General features: G+C 36.3%; 1 protein-coding gene across 1 annotated transcript in view; it reads right to left on the bottom strand.

Moving 5' to 3' along the window:
* CMTM4 (CKLF like MARVEL transmembrane domain containing 4) overlaps window positions 1–16183 on the bottom strand; it is an 87493-nt gene that overhangs the window by 21894 nt on the left and 49416 nt on the right. The window contains exon 2 of the mRNA XM_074203137.1: window positions 13059–13235. Coding sequence (XP_074059238.1) covers window positions 13059–13235 — 177 coding nt within the window. The remainder of the gene's footprint in view (window positions 1–13058; window positions 13236–16183) is intronic.

Here is a 16183-nt window from a genome sequence, read left to right as displayed (position 1 = left end):
CCATTCCCCAATTGACAAATGGTCAAAGAATATGCAAAGGCAATTTACAGATGAGGAGATCAAAGCAATTCATAGCCACATGAAAAAATGCTCTAAATCATTAATTATTAGAGAAATGCAAATTAAAGCTTCTCTGAGGTACCACCTTACACCTCACAGATTGGCCAATATGACCAGAAAGGATAATGATCATTGTTGGAAGGGTTGTGGGAAATCTAGGACATTATTACACTGTTGGTGGAGCTGTGAACTCATCCAACCCTTCTGGAGAGCTATTTGGAACTACGCCCAAAGGGCAACAAAAATGTGCATACCTTTTGAACCAGAAATACCACTACTGGGTCTATATCCTGAAGAGATGATAAAAAAGGTTAAAAACATTACTTGTACAAAAATATTTATAACAGCCCTGTTTCTGGTGGCAAAGAATTGGAAATCAAGTAAATGCCCTTCAATTGGGGAATGCCTTAGCAAATTGTGGTATCTGTATGTCATGGAACACTATTGTTCTATTAGAAATCAGGAGGAATGGGAATTCAGGGAAGACTGGAGGAATTTCCATGAACTGATGCTAAGTGAAATGAGCAGAACTAGAAAAACACTATATACCCTAACAGCAACATGGGGGTGATGATCAACCTTGAAGGACTCACTCATTCCATCAGTGCAACAATCGGGAGCAATTTTGGAATGTCTGCTAAGGAGAGTGCCATCTGTATCCAGATAAGGAGCTGTGGAGTTTGAACAAAGTTCAAGGACTATTCCCTTTAATTTAGAAAAAAAAAAACAGATATCTTATTGTCTGATCTTGTTACCTCTTAGAATTCTTGTCTCTTCTCTAAGGATATGATTTCTCTGTCATCACACCCAATTTCGATCAAGGTACAACATGGAAACAAAGTAAAGATTGGCAGATTGCTTTCCATGGGAGGGGAAGTAAAATTGGGGGGAAAATTGTAAAATTCAAAAAAGTCCTTTCTCTCCGTTTTTGAACTCCTTGAGATATAGTCTAGTAGTGGTAATACCCAGGGTCAAAGGATATGTATAATTCCATGACTTTAGGTTTCTAGTTCCAAATTGCTTTTCAAAATGGTTGGAGCAGTTGATAGCAGAAGTGTGTCTGTCGGGGTGGCTAGGTGGCAAAGTGGATAAAGCACCGGCCCTGGAGTCAGGAGTACCAGGGTTCAAATCTGGTCTCAGACTCAGACACTTAATAATTACCTAGCTGTGTGGCCTTGGGCAAGCCACTTAACCCCATTTGCCTTGCAAAAACCTAAAAAATAAGAAGTGTGTCTGTCATCTTTCAGTGCATCCAACAATAGAACTTTTACTTCTCTAAAATTTTTCTAATAAGATGGGTAGAAAGTAAACTCTTAAGTTGATTTAATGTGCATTCCCTCAACTGGGAAATGGCTTAACAAACTGTTGTTTATGTATGTGATGGAACACTACTGTTCCATTAGGACCTAGGAGGGATGGGAATTCAGGGAAGCCTGGAAGGATTTGCATGAACAGATGCTGAGCAAGATTAGCAGAACCAGACAAACACAGTACACCCTAAATGCAACATGGAAGTTATAATCAATCTTAATGGACTTGCTCATACCAACTGGGCAAAAATCAGGCAGAATCTGTGATGGAGAATGCCATCTGTATCCTGAGAAAGAATTGTGGAGTTTTAACAAAGACCAAGAACTATTACCTTTAATTTTAAAAAAATGTTGTCTTATTATATAATTCTGCTATATCTTATACTATATGTTTCTTCCTTAAGGATATGATTTCTCTCTCAACACACTTCAACTTAGATCAATCCATACTATGAGAGTGATATAAAGACTAGCAAACTGCCTTCTGGGGGGGGGGGGGGGGAAGCAAGATTGGGGGAAAATTTATAAAACTCAAATAAAACCTTTCTAAAATAGAAAAAAAAATACCTAGCTGTGTGGCCTTGGGCAAGCCACTTAACCCCATTTGCCTTGCAAAAACCTAAAACCAAAAAAAAAAAAAAAAAAAAAGGAGATGGAGACAGCAAGAGAGAATCTACTTCTATCCCCAGTCAGGAAGTCAATTGTCCTGGTCTTGCCAATTCAACCTCTCACACATATTCCCTTTTCTCCATTCATACAGACAGTAAAGTCCTAATTCAGTCCCTAATCCCTATAGATTTGTCTCTCTGCCTCTAGACTTTGCCATCTATAATCCATACATCTCACAACTGTCAGATGGATTCCTACAGTATGGGTGGAATTAATCTGTCAATTCCTTACTCAATGCCCTTCAGAAACTGGTTTGAGCTGACCTCCCCAGACCTACTGCACATCACTCTCCTTCCCAGACTGCAATCACCCTTCTGAAAACTGTTCCTTACACATAATGCTCCATTTCCCACCTCAAGACTTTTATAGAAGTGGTCTTCACGTCTATCTCTCAGAATCTCAATCTTCCTTCAAAGCTTAGCTCAAATGATTATCCCAACACAAGGTTCATACTGACGCTTTACACTTTAAGAACCTGCCCTAAAATTGTCTTGCAGTGACTTTAGGCATAGCTTATATTGACTAATCTGAGTTCATGCAGCTGTCTACCTCACCTTTCCAAAGAATATAAGTCCCATGAAGGCAGGGAGCCTCTTTCACTTTTTTCCTGTATCTATAGCATCTGCCACAGTGCCTGATACATTAACTACTTAATAAGTTACATAAAAATAACACCTGAAAACTTGAGAAATAATAAAACTGTTCTTAGCAGAAAGCAATACAAAAATACAGACCACAACAAAATATGGTACTTCATATACCAAAGATAATAAATTAACAATATTTAATGAATGCCTAGCTGTCCAACCCTAGGAAGAAAAGGGAACCAATACCACCATGAATGTTTAAGATACTAAAGGACAATTACATAAGTAAAATCAATCAGCAATCATTTCTTGGGAGCCTACTGCAAACCAAGCAGATACCAAAGCTAAGTCCTAGGAAAGGCACAGTTCTTAAGGAAGTTCTCAGTAAAAACAGTTCAACAGAATCCCATGGAAATAAATACACACGTTTTTTAACAGAGGTCGGCAACCTACAGGGCTGCCTATTTTGGTACCCACTGTGTGCTAAGGATGGTTTTTAAATTTTTAAAGAAAGTTTTATTGAATTTAAAAACATAAAAATCATTAAGTTCAGCTTTACAAAAACAGATGGTAGGCTGGATTTGGCCTTTGGGCTGGGCTGTAATTGGCCCACCCCTGTTCTACAGGAAAATAAGCCAACTTCTCTGCCCTCAGTTATCAACCTAGTTGGAAAGCCAAGACTTGCACATAGGAAGCATTTAGTTAACAAGACCATACCATATATAATTAGGAGCCAAATTACAGGGTATAGACTCTAAATATTATAGTCTGGTGAAAGGAACTATCAATATAGGTAGGTTAGAATAGTCAATAAAGTTTAACTTGGACTTGAGAAATGGCCAAAGGGGTGGGGGATGTGAAACTGTCCATGCTAAATTTAATTGGAAGAATTTTCAAACTGAACAGAATGATAATTAATAGTAATTGGTTACTAAAAACTGATAGGTTAATGGTTTTATTTACTATTTAAGAAACTGTTAAATTGCAATATCATCATATATTTAAAGGATACTATAATTGGAATTCAAAGACATTATAGGTGTAAGTCTTTGAAGTCAAAAATTATAACCAAATAACTTACTAAAAACCATAGATAGATCACTAGACTTCTTCAATAATCAGGTTTCCTCATCTATAAAATGGTGGCTATATTTATGTTTCTTACTTTGCAAAACTGTCTGGGGGAAATGCCTTGTAACTATATAAACAGGAGATATTAAGGAGACTTGCCTAACCAGAATAAAAGGTTTCATTTGGGGAGACTTTGGAGATAAGACTGAAAAGACAAAATAAAGCCATATTATGGGAAAACCTTCAGTGGTTCTCTATAGCCCTTTGAAGGGCTATAATTCAAGGTCCTTTAGAAACTAGTTCTCACCTTATTTCACACTCCCTACCAGATTGTGCTTATTTCTTCCTCCACTTTTTTCTATATTTTTCTATATTCCCCTTTCCATCTTGATTGGCTCCAAAGACTAGAATTTCACTTATCTTCATTTGTGGAAGTTTTTCCATCCCTCCAAATCCTAACTCAGATGCCACTTTCTCCATGAAGAACTTACCTCTCCCTCAAATAAAAATCATCCCCCCACTTTTCAACATCTCATGGTTTCATAACTGGTTCTGTTTGCTCTTAACACATGTTGTTTTTTTTTATGTCACCCTGATCTATGCAAGTGCCATAGTCCTTTTCCATTACCCACCACCCAATTGGATTGCAAGTTCCTTGACAACAGACACTGGTGAATCCCCAGAGCTTGGCACATTTTTAAAAGATCTCATTACATTTTCAACATCATTTATATTTCCTAATGTATCCTCTCTCCCAGGTAGTCATTATCTTATGATACAGAAAAAAAATAAGCAAAATTAACCAATATATTAAAAAGGTCTGATGTTTTATATACAGTGTTCCATACCCATAATCCCTATTCCAAAAAGAGTGGAATTAACATGCTTTGTTAATAAATATTTTATGTTGACTTGAAGGGTTTCAAATGCAAGACATGATCCCTTAAGAAAGGAGAAAACATTCTAACATTAGATGGTTCAGATACATTAATCAATGCCCCCCCATTATAACTTTACTTTGGAAAAACTATTTTCATCTATCTCAATTTTCTTTACATTACAGATAAAAAAAATTGCACTGCTCCAATTGATGCAGTTTGGTCCTTCTAGTGTTAAAATGAGGCAAGTTAAGTCTGGCAGTGGGATACAGGATTGACTATGTAACTTTTTGTTGAAAATTTATAACAAACCAAATAAGGTATTATTATTGAAGGTCAAGACTAGAATGGAAGCAGCAAAGAAGTAAAGGAAGGATGAATTTAGGAACTTCATATGTGACTTCAAAAAGGGGGTGAACCAAGGAACAAGTCATAGAACTTAGAAATAGACTTCCCCAGCATTTTCAAAAATGAAGAAACAAAGGCCTAGAAAAGTGAATTAACTTGTTCAAAGTCATATAGCTATTAAACATAAAAACTAAGATATGAATCCAAGTCTTTGAAGCCCAGATTCAACTGCCTTTCCTTTATTCTACACTACCTCTCTGACTTCCAGGTTTTAAGATGACAACAGTAGTGAATTGCTTTTCAGCAGCAAATTATTATACCCTTCTCAAAACTGATTATATTCAAGAGTCAAAAATGTGAGGACTCATTTAAAGGAAAGTGAACTATCCAACAGAATCCATGGGAAATTCTTTAGAAAAAGACTGTCTTTGCAATTGGAAGCATCCTCTTCAATGCACTACAAAAGTCAACCACAGTAAGTTACCTCCCTGACAAGCTCATCATCAATTGTCCAAAAAGTGAAAAATTAAAGACTAAGAAGAGAAGACAAAAATCATAATCCTTCATCACCTTCTATGCATAAATAAATTTTCTGGGTCTCAAAGCTTCCTCAAACATGAAAAATAAAACTAAACCAGGTTGATATAGGAAAAGATTAAACATTATAATAACCTTGGCACATAGGTATTCATTCATCAAACATTGCTTCAACATAAGTCATCTTCTGTACTTAAGACTAATTCTGCCTATACCATAGAAATATGTTTTGCTTAACTTCGTATGTAGTTTGCCTTCTTAATGGTTGAAAGAAAGGTGAGAGAGGAAAAAATTCATAACTCAAATTTTTAAAAAATGAATGTTAGAAAAAATATATACATACAATTTTAAAAAAAAAGTTGATTCTGCCAAGCCACACTCCTGGAGGCAAAAAAACCAAGGGCTCTTTGTAGATTTTGTATACTCTACTGGAAGGGCATACTTCTTAAAGGGTCAAGATAAGAGATGGACTAAGTACTTGGTGCCTTTCATTTCATTCCATTTGGTTGTATTATTGCTCCTAGAATCAGCAAATTGATTTCTTAGTTATTAATAATTTGTGATAGATTATGTAGTTGAGGGTACTCAATAAAACTTAACCGAGTTGGAGATCATAAAGGTCTTCCTACTTAGATAGGAATTTTTGCTTAGTTTAGCCAATGGCCATCTCACACACACACACACACACACACACACACACAGACTGATAAATTCAGATAGACATATAGATACATTCAGACAGACAGACAGACACATACCCACACCCACACACACACACACGCCCTCTGCTTTAAGAGAGAAAAATGTAGGGTGAAATATTGAGCTTCCTACTATAGCAATATTTACCAGCACAAAGGCAGATGACAATAAATGACATAGATTTAGTGACATATGATAACTTAACAATTCCAATTATAAAAAATATTTGCAATACAACTCAATTCAAGAATGAGTGATTTCAATGGTATGGAGACTCCCTCTACTAATATGTTTGCTACCCAATCTGAAATGTTCAGCAAATAAGTAGGCAGTACAACTGAAGGGTACATTCCTCTAAGTTAAAATATGGGGCAAACTCTAGAAAAATGGGAACCTGGCTTTCCCTTTCTTCTCTCTCTTCTTGCTTTACAATTCCTGGCAGAAATTTGATAAATGTTCATTAAACCTAAACTTTGGGGAGCAGACAGAGGGATAGAAAGATAACAAGAAATTACATGATAGTGTCTGCTCTTTTCTATGAATCACAAAGGATCCCATTCTAGGCAAAATTTCAAAACAGTATAAGTCTGTCTTAGGGCATCAACCCACCTCACTTTCTATGACTACTCCTCCCTATTGTCCTTATTGGAAGTTTTCTGGCAATGGTTCTAGAAACTATAACAATTTCTACTAGTACAAGGACAGACCAAGGCAAACAACTAGATTTAGTGACATATGATGGGATAACTTAACAATTCCAACTATAAAAAATATTTGCAATACAACTCAATTCAAGAATGAGTGATTTCAATGGCATGAAAACAACCTCCACTAATACATTTGTCAGATATATTTTGGAAGGGATTCCTGTTCAAGTATCGGTTGGACTATAAGGCCTGTAAAGTTTTTTTTTTTTTTCATTCAGGGATTCTGGAACTTTCTTTCCATGGTTTCCATGACCTAGTTTTCTTCTTGGTCTTCTAGCAGAATTCTCCTTTGCTGATTCCTCATGTATCCCAGGGGAAGTGATGAATAGTTTGCTCAGAATGAAATGAGAGGAAGAAATAAAGAAAAAAGGATGCTTATGAGATTAAAGAGTAGATAGAGGAGAGAACAAGGATAGTTGATGGCCCCACTGACCTCTTCCATGATCAGACCACATTTGGAGAGATCAGTCTAGTTCCAAGAACTCTCTTAGGGTGGACACTAACAAGTCAAAAACAAATAGTTGGGAAGACCTTAAAAATATACTCAAGTGTCCTCATATTATAAGGAAACCAAGACTCAAAAGTAAAGTCATCGAAAATAACAGTTAGTACTGAAGTCAAGACATCAGACTCCAAATTCATCCTAAAGTCATCAGTTTCCAGAATTCATCTCTCATGAGCTTCATCATCGCAGGTGTAACCCAGAGACATGGTGTCACATAGTCTTTTGAGAGAGCTAAGGCATGAGTGGAATAAATATCAGCACAATAAACTGATGTGCAATGAGGAAGATCCAACTGGAGATCCATTCTCTCCTAGTCTCCCACAAAACAAATTACACTGATTATCATTAAATCAAGCAGTTTTATTAAGGGTATATTATACTTTTAAATGGAATATAATTTTTCTTTTAAGTTGTTAGGTTTGTTTTTTTAATCGATGTAATGGACCCATTTCTCGTGGTTTTGTGGTTTTTCTACATGTGAATACAAAATAAGGGGGCATACAAATCCATATACTCAAATGTACACAATATTAGTGGCACAAAAAAATGGCAAGATTTGAAGGCTAAAGGGACTTCCAGTTGGGGCCTAAGAATCTCCAATAAGGAAATACACTGCTACTTAGATTGCAGTTCAAAGGAAAAGAGAAAAGTTGAGAATAGGACATACAATAAATAAGAGCTAGCACTTTAAAGGCTGGTAGAGCAGTGTCCATATTTCATTTGATCCTCACAACAATCCTTTCAGGTAGGTAATATTATCCCCAATTTACAGATGAGGAAACTGAGAAAGAGTGAGTTAATATGATATGGTCATGTTATACAATAAGCAATTTTGTGAAGTAGGATCTGAACTTGCACCTTTCTGACTTCAAGTCCAGTGTTCTCGCTCACCGAGTCACCTAGCTGCCTGGGTGAAAGAGAGTTCTCTACTTGGAATCAAAAGACCTGGGGGGGGGGAGGCGGTCTGAATCTTAATTCTACTGTTCCCTAAAAATAACCACCTCTTCAGGCTTTCGTTTGCTTATTTATAACATGGGGATAATAATCCTTGCTGACTTTCCTCACATGGTTATTTTAAGTAAAGCACATTGTACATCATAAAGCCCTATAGAAATGTGAGTTGTGGTTCTGTTTTTTTTTTTAAATAATTTTCCCAGAGTGGGAAGGGAGCAGAAAGGAGACAGGAATAAATCAACCTCATGGAGTAGTGAATCAAAAAGGTGGGGGGGAAGCACATTATACAAGAGATGAGAATAAAACCTATCATTTCATAGATTCCCACAAGTAAGGAAATCCCTTCTAGCAATACAAAAGCCAGAACCTTTTCCACAATTTATGTCTTAGAGAACTGTCTAGAGTGGTCATGTCAAACCTAAGGAAAATGAGTCACTCAAATGTATACCTGTGGACTGTATGGTGACTTGGTTCATATTATCTATGTTTCAGTATATTTTTTTATTTATTTTGTTCAATATTTCCCAATAACATTTTAACATGATTCAGGTCACACTAGGGAGTATTGCAGGCACGAGTGACTTGAACAGGGATCATGTCACTAAAAGATATCAAAGGTGTTATATAAACTAGGAAAAATAACAGTAAACCTTTATTTTTAAAAGGCTCATTATAGCTGAAAGACTAAGGAGGAAAGTCAATCTGAATTAAATTGTGTATTTCAGAAGAAGGTTGACCCATAATCAAAAGCCCTGGGGGAGGACAGCATGGTATATTTTACCTCCACAATTTGGCCCCTTCTTCAAAACCATGGATCCCCTACAAATTTCTGTGCCACATCAAGGGGGATTGCCTACATGATTTGTAAGGTGAGGTCAAGCTCGTAATTTTGTGATTCAATGATAAATAAATTAATTTTATTGTAAAGCAATATTCGATTTAAAATAGCTACAGAAAAAGAAACATTTTCTGAAAAAGGCCTATTATAAGAAATCATGGGACTACAATAATCTTCAGAATGTTTGAAGCACATAATCTGTGATCTGTCACAAAGTTGGAATCAAATTGTATCTCAAAATTGGAAAGCTTAAATAAAAAGTACCAGGCACACATTTGTTCTTCTAAATGTTGGACCAAAGTCAAGATAACCAAAAAAAAAAAAAAAAAATTTTCAGCCATACTTCTTTTCCTATCACCTCTTTAAAGGCAATAGACTCTACAGATGGAGGATAGAGATTAAATTTAATAGAGACAAATGTAGTCTTACACTAAGGTTAAAAATAATCTGTTTATTCATTTTGTAGAGGCAAAGAATGACATCCATCAATTGGGGAATGGCTGAAAAAGTTACGATATATGGAGTACTACTATTCTGTAAGAAATCATGAGCAGTTGTACTTTAGAAAAGTCTGGAAATGCAAAAGAAGGTGGCTTAGCCCTACCTGACCTAAAATTATATTATAAAGCATCAGTCATCAAAACTGGTATTGGCTAAGAAATAGAGTGGTGGACCAGTGGAATAGAGTAGGTGCAATAGCAGGAAACAATTATAGTAATCTGCTGTTTGATAAACCCAAAGAGTCCAGCTATTGGGATAAAAACTCTCTCCTTGATAAAAACTACTGGGAAAATTGGATGTTAGTATGGAAGAAACTTAGATTAGACCAACACCTCACACCCTATATCAAGATAAGATCCAATGGATACAGAATTTAGACAAAAAAAAACAATACTATAAGCAAACTAGAAGATCAAGGACTAGTTTACCTGTCAGATCTATGGAAAGGGAAGCAGTTTATGACTAAAGAAGAGATGGAGAACATCACTAAAAGCAAACTAGATGATTTTAATTACATTAAATTAAAAAGCTTTTGCACAGACAAAATCACTGTAACCAAGATCTAAAGAAATATAGTGAACTGGGAAACAATCTTTACAACTAATGTTTCTGACAAAGGACTCATTTCTAAAATATGCAGAGAATGGAGTCAAATTAAAAAAAAAAGCCATTCCCCAACTGACAAATGGTCAAAAGATATGCAAAGGCAATTTATAGATGAAGAGATCAAAGCAATCTGTAGTCATATGAAAAAATGTCCTAAATCATTACTTATTAAAGAAATACAAATTAAAGCTTCTCTGAGGTACTACCTCACACCTCTCAGACTGGCCAATATGACCAGAAAGGACAATGATCATTGGTGGAAGGACTGTGGGAAATGTGAGACACTATTACATTATTGGTGGAGCTGTGAACTTATCCAACCTTTCTGGAGAGCACTTGGGAACCACGCCCAAAGGGCAACAAAAATCCCTTTAACCAGCAATACCACTACTGGGTCTATACCCTGAAGAGATGATGAAAAAGGATAAAAACATCACTTGTAAAAAATATTCATAGCAGCCCTGTTTGTGGTGGCAAAGAATTGGAAATCAAGTAAATGTACTTCAATTGGGGAATGGCTTAGCAAATTGTGGCATATCATGAAATACTATTGTTCTATTAGAAACCAGGGAATTCAGAGAAGCCTGGAGGGATTTGCATGAACTGATGCTAAGTGTGATGAGCAGAACCAGAAAAACACTGTACACCCTAACAGCAACATGAGGGTGATGTTCAACCTTGAAGGACTCGCTCATTCCATCAGTGCACCAATCAGGGACAATTTGGGGCTGTCTGCAATGGAGAATACCATCTGTATCCAGAGAAAGAACTGTGGAGTTTGAACAAAGACCAAGGACTATTAACTTTAATTTAGAAAAAAAAATGATATCTTATTGTCTGATCTTGCTATCTCTTATACTTTATGTTTCCTTAAGGATATGAGTTCTCTCTCATCACATTCAATTTGGATCAATGTACAACATAGAAACAATATAAAGACTGACAAAATGCCTTCTGTGTGGGGTGGGGGGAGGGAAGTAAGATTAGGGGAAAAAATTGTAAAACTCAAAATAAATAAAATCTTTTAAGTACAAAAAAAAGAAGTCAGGAAAGACCTGCATGACCTGATGCTGAGCAAAATGAGGAGAGCCAAGAGAACGCATTGATAACATTATGAGATGATCAACTGATAGGTGCAGCTCCTCTCAGCAGTTCAGAAATCAAGGGCAATCCTGAGAGACCTGTTATGGAAAATGCCATCCACATTCAGAGAAAAAAAACATGACATCTGAATGCAGTGCAAAAGTATACTACTGTTCATTTTTTAAAACTTCTTTCATGTTTTTTTCTTTCATTCTCATGTTTTTCCCCTTTACCTCTACTTCCCCTTTCACAGCATGATTAATATGAAAAATATATAAAACAAGATTGTACAATTTTCACCAGATTGTTTGCCACCATAGGGAAGAGGGAGAGAAGGGAGGGTGGTAGAAAATTTGTGGAACTCACAAACATGCATATGGATGAATGTTATAATCTACCACTGCATGTAATTGAAAAAATTAAATTAAATTTTTAAAAAATATTAGTATAATATTGGAGCTGGAGAAGATAAAACTAGGAAGCGGTTCACATGAAACTCCTGGAAATTTTAGGGTCTGAGTTTACACTGGGACATCAGCATGCTTTGGAATTTTAGGTTTCATTAGTAAGAATAGGATAAAAACTAACAATTCCACTCATCCAAAGAAAAGGGAGTAAGATGCCATCCTGCTTCCACAGGGAAGCTGGGAAACTAATTTGCTGCTAATAACCTAAAGAGGGCACCAACTTCTCTCATACTTTGAGGTTGCCAAAAGACAGTAGATTAAAGCAAGGAGAGCCTTGGACTCTTGTGCTGTTGTTGAAACTAAGTCATTATGTGGCCGATGAGATCACAGCACTTACAACTATGAGAACTTTGTTTAGATGCATGGCTTTCCCAAGAGACTGTGCTCCTTTGTTTTTCATGAGACAACAAGAAAATTTTGTGCATTAGGTTATGCTACAAACTGCCTAAGGTCTTTAGCAAAAAACAAACTCAAAAAAGTTTGGCAATGATGACTATCATGAGTTCAGCAAGAGCGACAACAACACTTTAACAGCCTCTTCTGAATCTTTCTCAATAGTTCTCTTGAGTATGTACCTGCCACTGATCCTGTAAGCATCTAATGAAAGGGTTAAGAATGTTGAGATCAGGGACAGCTAGGTAGTGCAGTGGATAGAGCACTGGCCCTGGAGTCAGGAGGACCTGAGTTCAAAATCAGCCTCAGACACTTAATTACCTAGCTATGTGGCCTTGGGCAAGCCACTTAACCCCATTGCCTTGCAAAAAAAAAAAGTGCTGAGATCAGAAAAGAGAAGTCCCAAGTCAAATTGCAGTCCTGGCTCTAAGACTAACTCACTTAGTCCATGGCCTGCATGTATCTCATTATTTATAAATTGTCTCTTCCATGAGAAGACAAGTTCCACAAAGGCAAACCCTGTTCTAGCTTCCCCAGTTTTCAATATGGCACCTAGCAAACAGTAGGTGAGCCTGTTGACTATGTCAGTGATTTGGACAAGTACTTTCTTTCTCTGATCCACAGCATCAAATGAGGAGATTGTACTAGATGGTCTCTAAAGTTCAATCCAGTTCTGAAATTCTATAGTCTCTAATGAGCTAAAAATCAATCAACTGAAAACAGGATTATAGGAAGTATATTTCAAGTATTCAAAATCACCCCAAATCAGAGAAGATAGGGCTAATGAAATTTTCAGGTATTATTTAAAGACAGGGCATTTTTGCAGATAATTCTTGTATACTTACTGTAATATTCCAGTTGATCTGTGGTATTCTTGTATGAAGATTAAGACTGAACATAAGCAGCAAAACTCCAGTAATTACAAATGCACTACAGCTCACAAATTCAAAGAAATAAAGTCCTTCACATGGGGCACATTCCATGATAGTTTCTATGCAGATGAATGCAATCAGTGCCAAAACCTAGAAAGATAAACAAAAAGATCCATAAACATATCTGTGCTTTCATAGATAATATGCTTACCCTACTTAAACCCAACAGCAGATTTTTTTTAGAACAATCATGGAGGATGGAGGAGGCAGACCACAGAATTTGGGCTTCAATTCCATCTCTACTATTTGGTCATGTGCATATTGGCCATGAGCATATTAGTTTCTCTCTTTAATATGTAACGAGGGGCTGGATTAGATGGCTTTGGAAGACTGGTGTTTCTCAACACTAGTCAATCAGAATCAACATTTGTTAAGTGCCTATCACATGGAAGAGGACATTGTTTGGCACCATAGAAAGACAAAAGAAAATAGCACCTGCCTTCAAAAAGTTTACCTTTTCTGGGAAAAATAAACATAAACATAAAAAAGCAAATACAACATAATTCCATGAGGAAGGGAATACAAACTCCTGGGAAAGGCCCTGAGTAGGAGATAAACTATGTGTGAAGAAAGTCAAAGAGAATACAAAGCAGAAGTGGGGAGGGTGGGCATCACTGTGCTACAACAAAGAACTGGCAAAGTGAAAGAGAACAAAGTCAATGTAGGGAAGTAGTGAGACTGTTAAATTAGGTAAAAGTTAGATTATAGAGGGAATCGAATGGTAGAGAATTGGTATCTCTCCTAGAGGCATATGGAGGCCATTCAAGCTACTGAGCATGCTCAGTAGGTCCTGAAACTTTCAACTTGGCACCTACGTCCATAATAGACTAAAATGAGAAAAGAATGGAGGCTAATGTAATATTTTGGGTTAGAGTTTAGGAGAGACTGAACTGAGATTAAGACTGTCAGTGAGGGGTAGCTAGGTGGCACAGTGGATAGAGCACCAGCCCTGGAGTCAGGAGTACCTAAATTGAAATCCAGCCTCAGACACTTAATAATTACCTAGCTGTGTAGCCTTGGGCAAGCCACTTAGCCCCACTGCCTTGCAAAAAAAAAAAAAAAACTAAAAAAAAAAAAAAGACTGTCAGTGGAAGGTGATGAATGCCATAAAGATTGGCAACTAAGTACATCTTTTGTTCTATGTTATCTTTTTATTTCCCCATAGAATCTAGCAGAGGACAATGTATCCAGTAAGCACTAAATAACTGATACTTTTATAAGTTTAAGGGTCGTGATGCACTTTACAATTTCTCATGTAAGTCTCAAAATAACCCTATGATATGTACTTTGAGTCCCATTTCCTAAATTCATCATCAGAAAATACACTGGTCATCTTTGTCATAAGGTAGCATGCATCAGAATTAGGATCTGAACATAGATCTTCTTGACTCCAAGTCTACTTTGTCTTGCTGAATTAATAAATATAAATAAAAACTGAATCTAAGGGCAGCTAGGTGGCGCAGTAGATAAGAATAGTAGCCCTGGAGTCAGGAGGACCTGAGTTCAAATCTGTCCTCAGACACTTAATAATAACCTGTGTGACCTTGGGCAAATCATTTAACCCCATTGCCTTAAAATAAATTGTTTTGGGGGGGCAGCTAGGTGGCACAGTGGATAAAACACCAGCCCTGGAGTCAGGAGTACCTGGGTTCAAATCCAGTCTCAGACACTTAATAATTACCTAGCTGTGTGGCCTTGGGCAAGCCACTTAACCCCATTTGCCTTGCAAAATCCAAAAAAAAAAAAAATTTTGTTTTTTATTAAAAAAAGAGGTCTACAATGTAAACACTAACCTCCTGTAGGGGGTGGGGGGAGGGAAGCAAGAATGGGGGGGGGGAATTGCAAAACTCAAAATAAATAAAAATCTTTCTTCAAATAAAAAGTCTATGCCATAGTCTTTTTCTTCTCCTATAGTCTTGGTCTGCCCCAAGATACTGACACCAAATAATATGAATTCTTGAATTCTTGAATACAATGTGCACATCTCAATAGCACAAAAGCATATAATTAAACATGTATCTATAGAAGTTTTTTTTGTAAAATACCAATTTTCCATTTTAAATTTTGTTGAATTAGCAAATAATGTTGTAGATATTCCAATCACACTACACTTTATCAGAATACCAAAAATGACAGTTGGACTAGCTACCAAAAAAGTGACAATATTTAATGGGAAAGAATATTTCTCTCTACCACTTTTGTCTAAAGTTCCCCCTTCCCACTAATTCTAAATTTTTAAAAATACCAGTTTATAGTAATCAATTTAAATGAAAATCTCAAAAATACCTTGCAAAAATAACTAGAATCCACAACATTTGAGAACTAAATTTTAGTCATTCTTCTGTTTCCCTAACCTGACCAAAACTGAGGCAGAAAAAATTTTAAATCAAGAATCAAGGTAAAAAGCACAAAGTTAAAACCACCTACTTTGGCTGTAATACAACACACAAAATAACTTTCTGGATTACTATTTTGTTCATGGAAACTAAATTATCAGCACTCAAATTTTTCCTAAAGTAAACTATTTCTTTAACAAATTCAAAAAATATTAAGCATGTGCAAGGCAATGAAGCAAGGTAGTATAATAATGAATTTGGAATCAGTAAACACTGGGTTCAACCAAAGCCTCTGATACTAAGCAATATAAACCTGGTCAAATCACTTAATCTCTATGTACCTCAGTTTTTATCTACTAAGATGGGGCCCGTTAATGTTTGTCTGACAAAATCAGAGTTCTTTTGAATATTTATATATTTGTGTATCACACAATCTCCACCTGCAAGGACTATAACTGGAATGAAAAAAGTTATGATACAGACTCAAGGAAGTAGGATTAAAATGGAGAACAGAGTACTCAAAGTTTCCCACTGCCTTCATGACTTCCACACAGGTAGTCCCATCTGACCTCTTCAGTTTATACAGGAGGATTTAAGATCCAAAAACATGAAGTGGGTTCCCAAATTCATATGGTAATTAAGTGGCAGAAGTCAGGATTTAACATATGTACTTTGACTCCAAATCTAACATTCTTTTTATTG

This window comes from Macrotis lagotis, chromosome 1 (assembly GCF_037893015.1).
Source record: "Macrotis lagotis isolate mMagLag1 chromosome 1, bilby.v1.9.chrom.fasta, whole genome shotgun sequence".
NCBI classification, from domain to species: Eukaryota; Metazoa; Chordata; class Mammalia; order Peramelemorphia; family Peramelidae; genus Macrotis; species Macrotis lagotis.
Note: the sequence above shows the minus strand (reverse complement) of the source record. Positions and strands in the feature narration are given on the sequence as shown.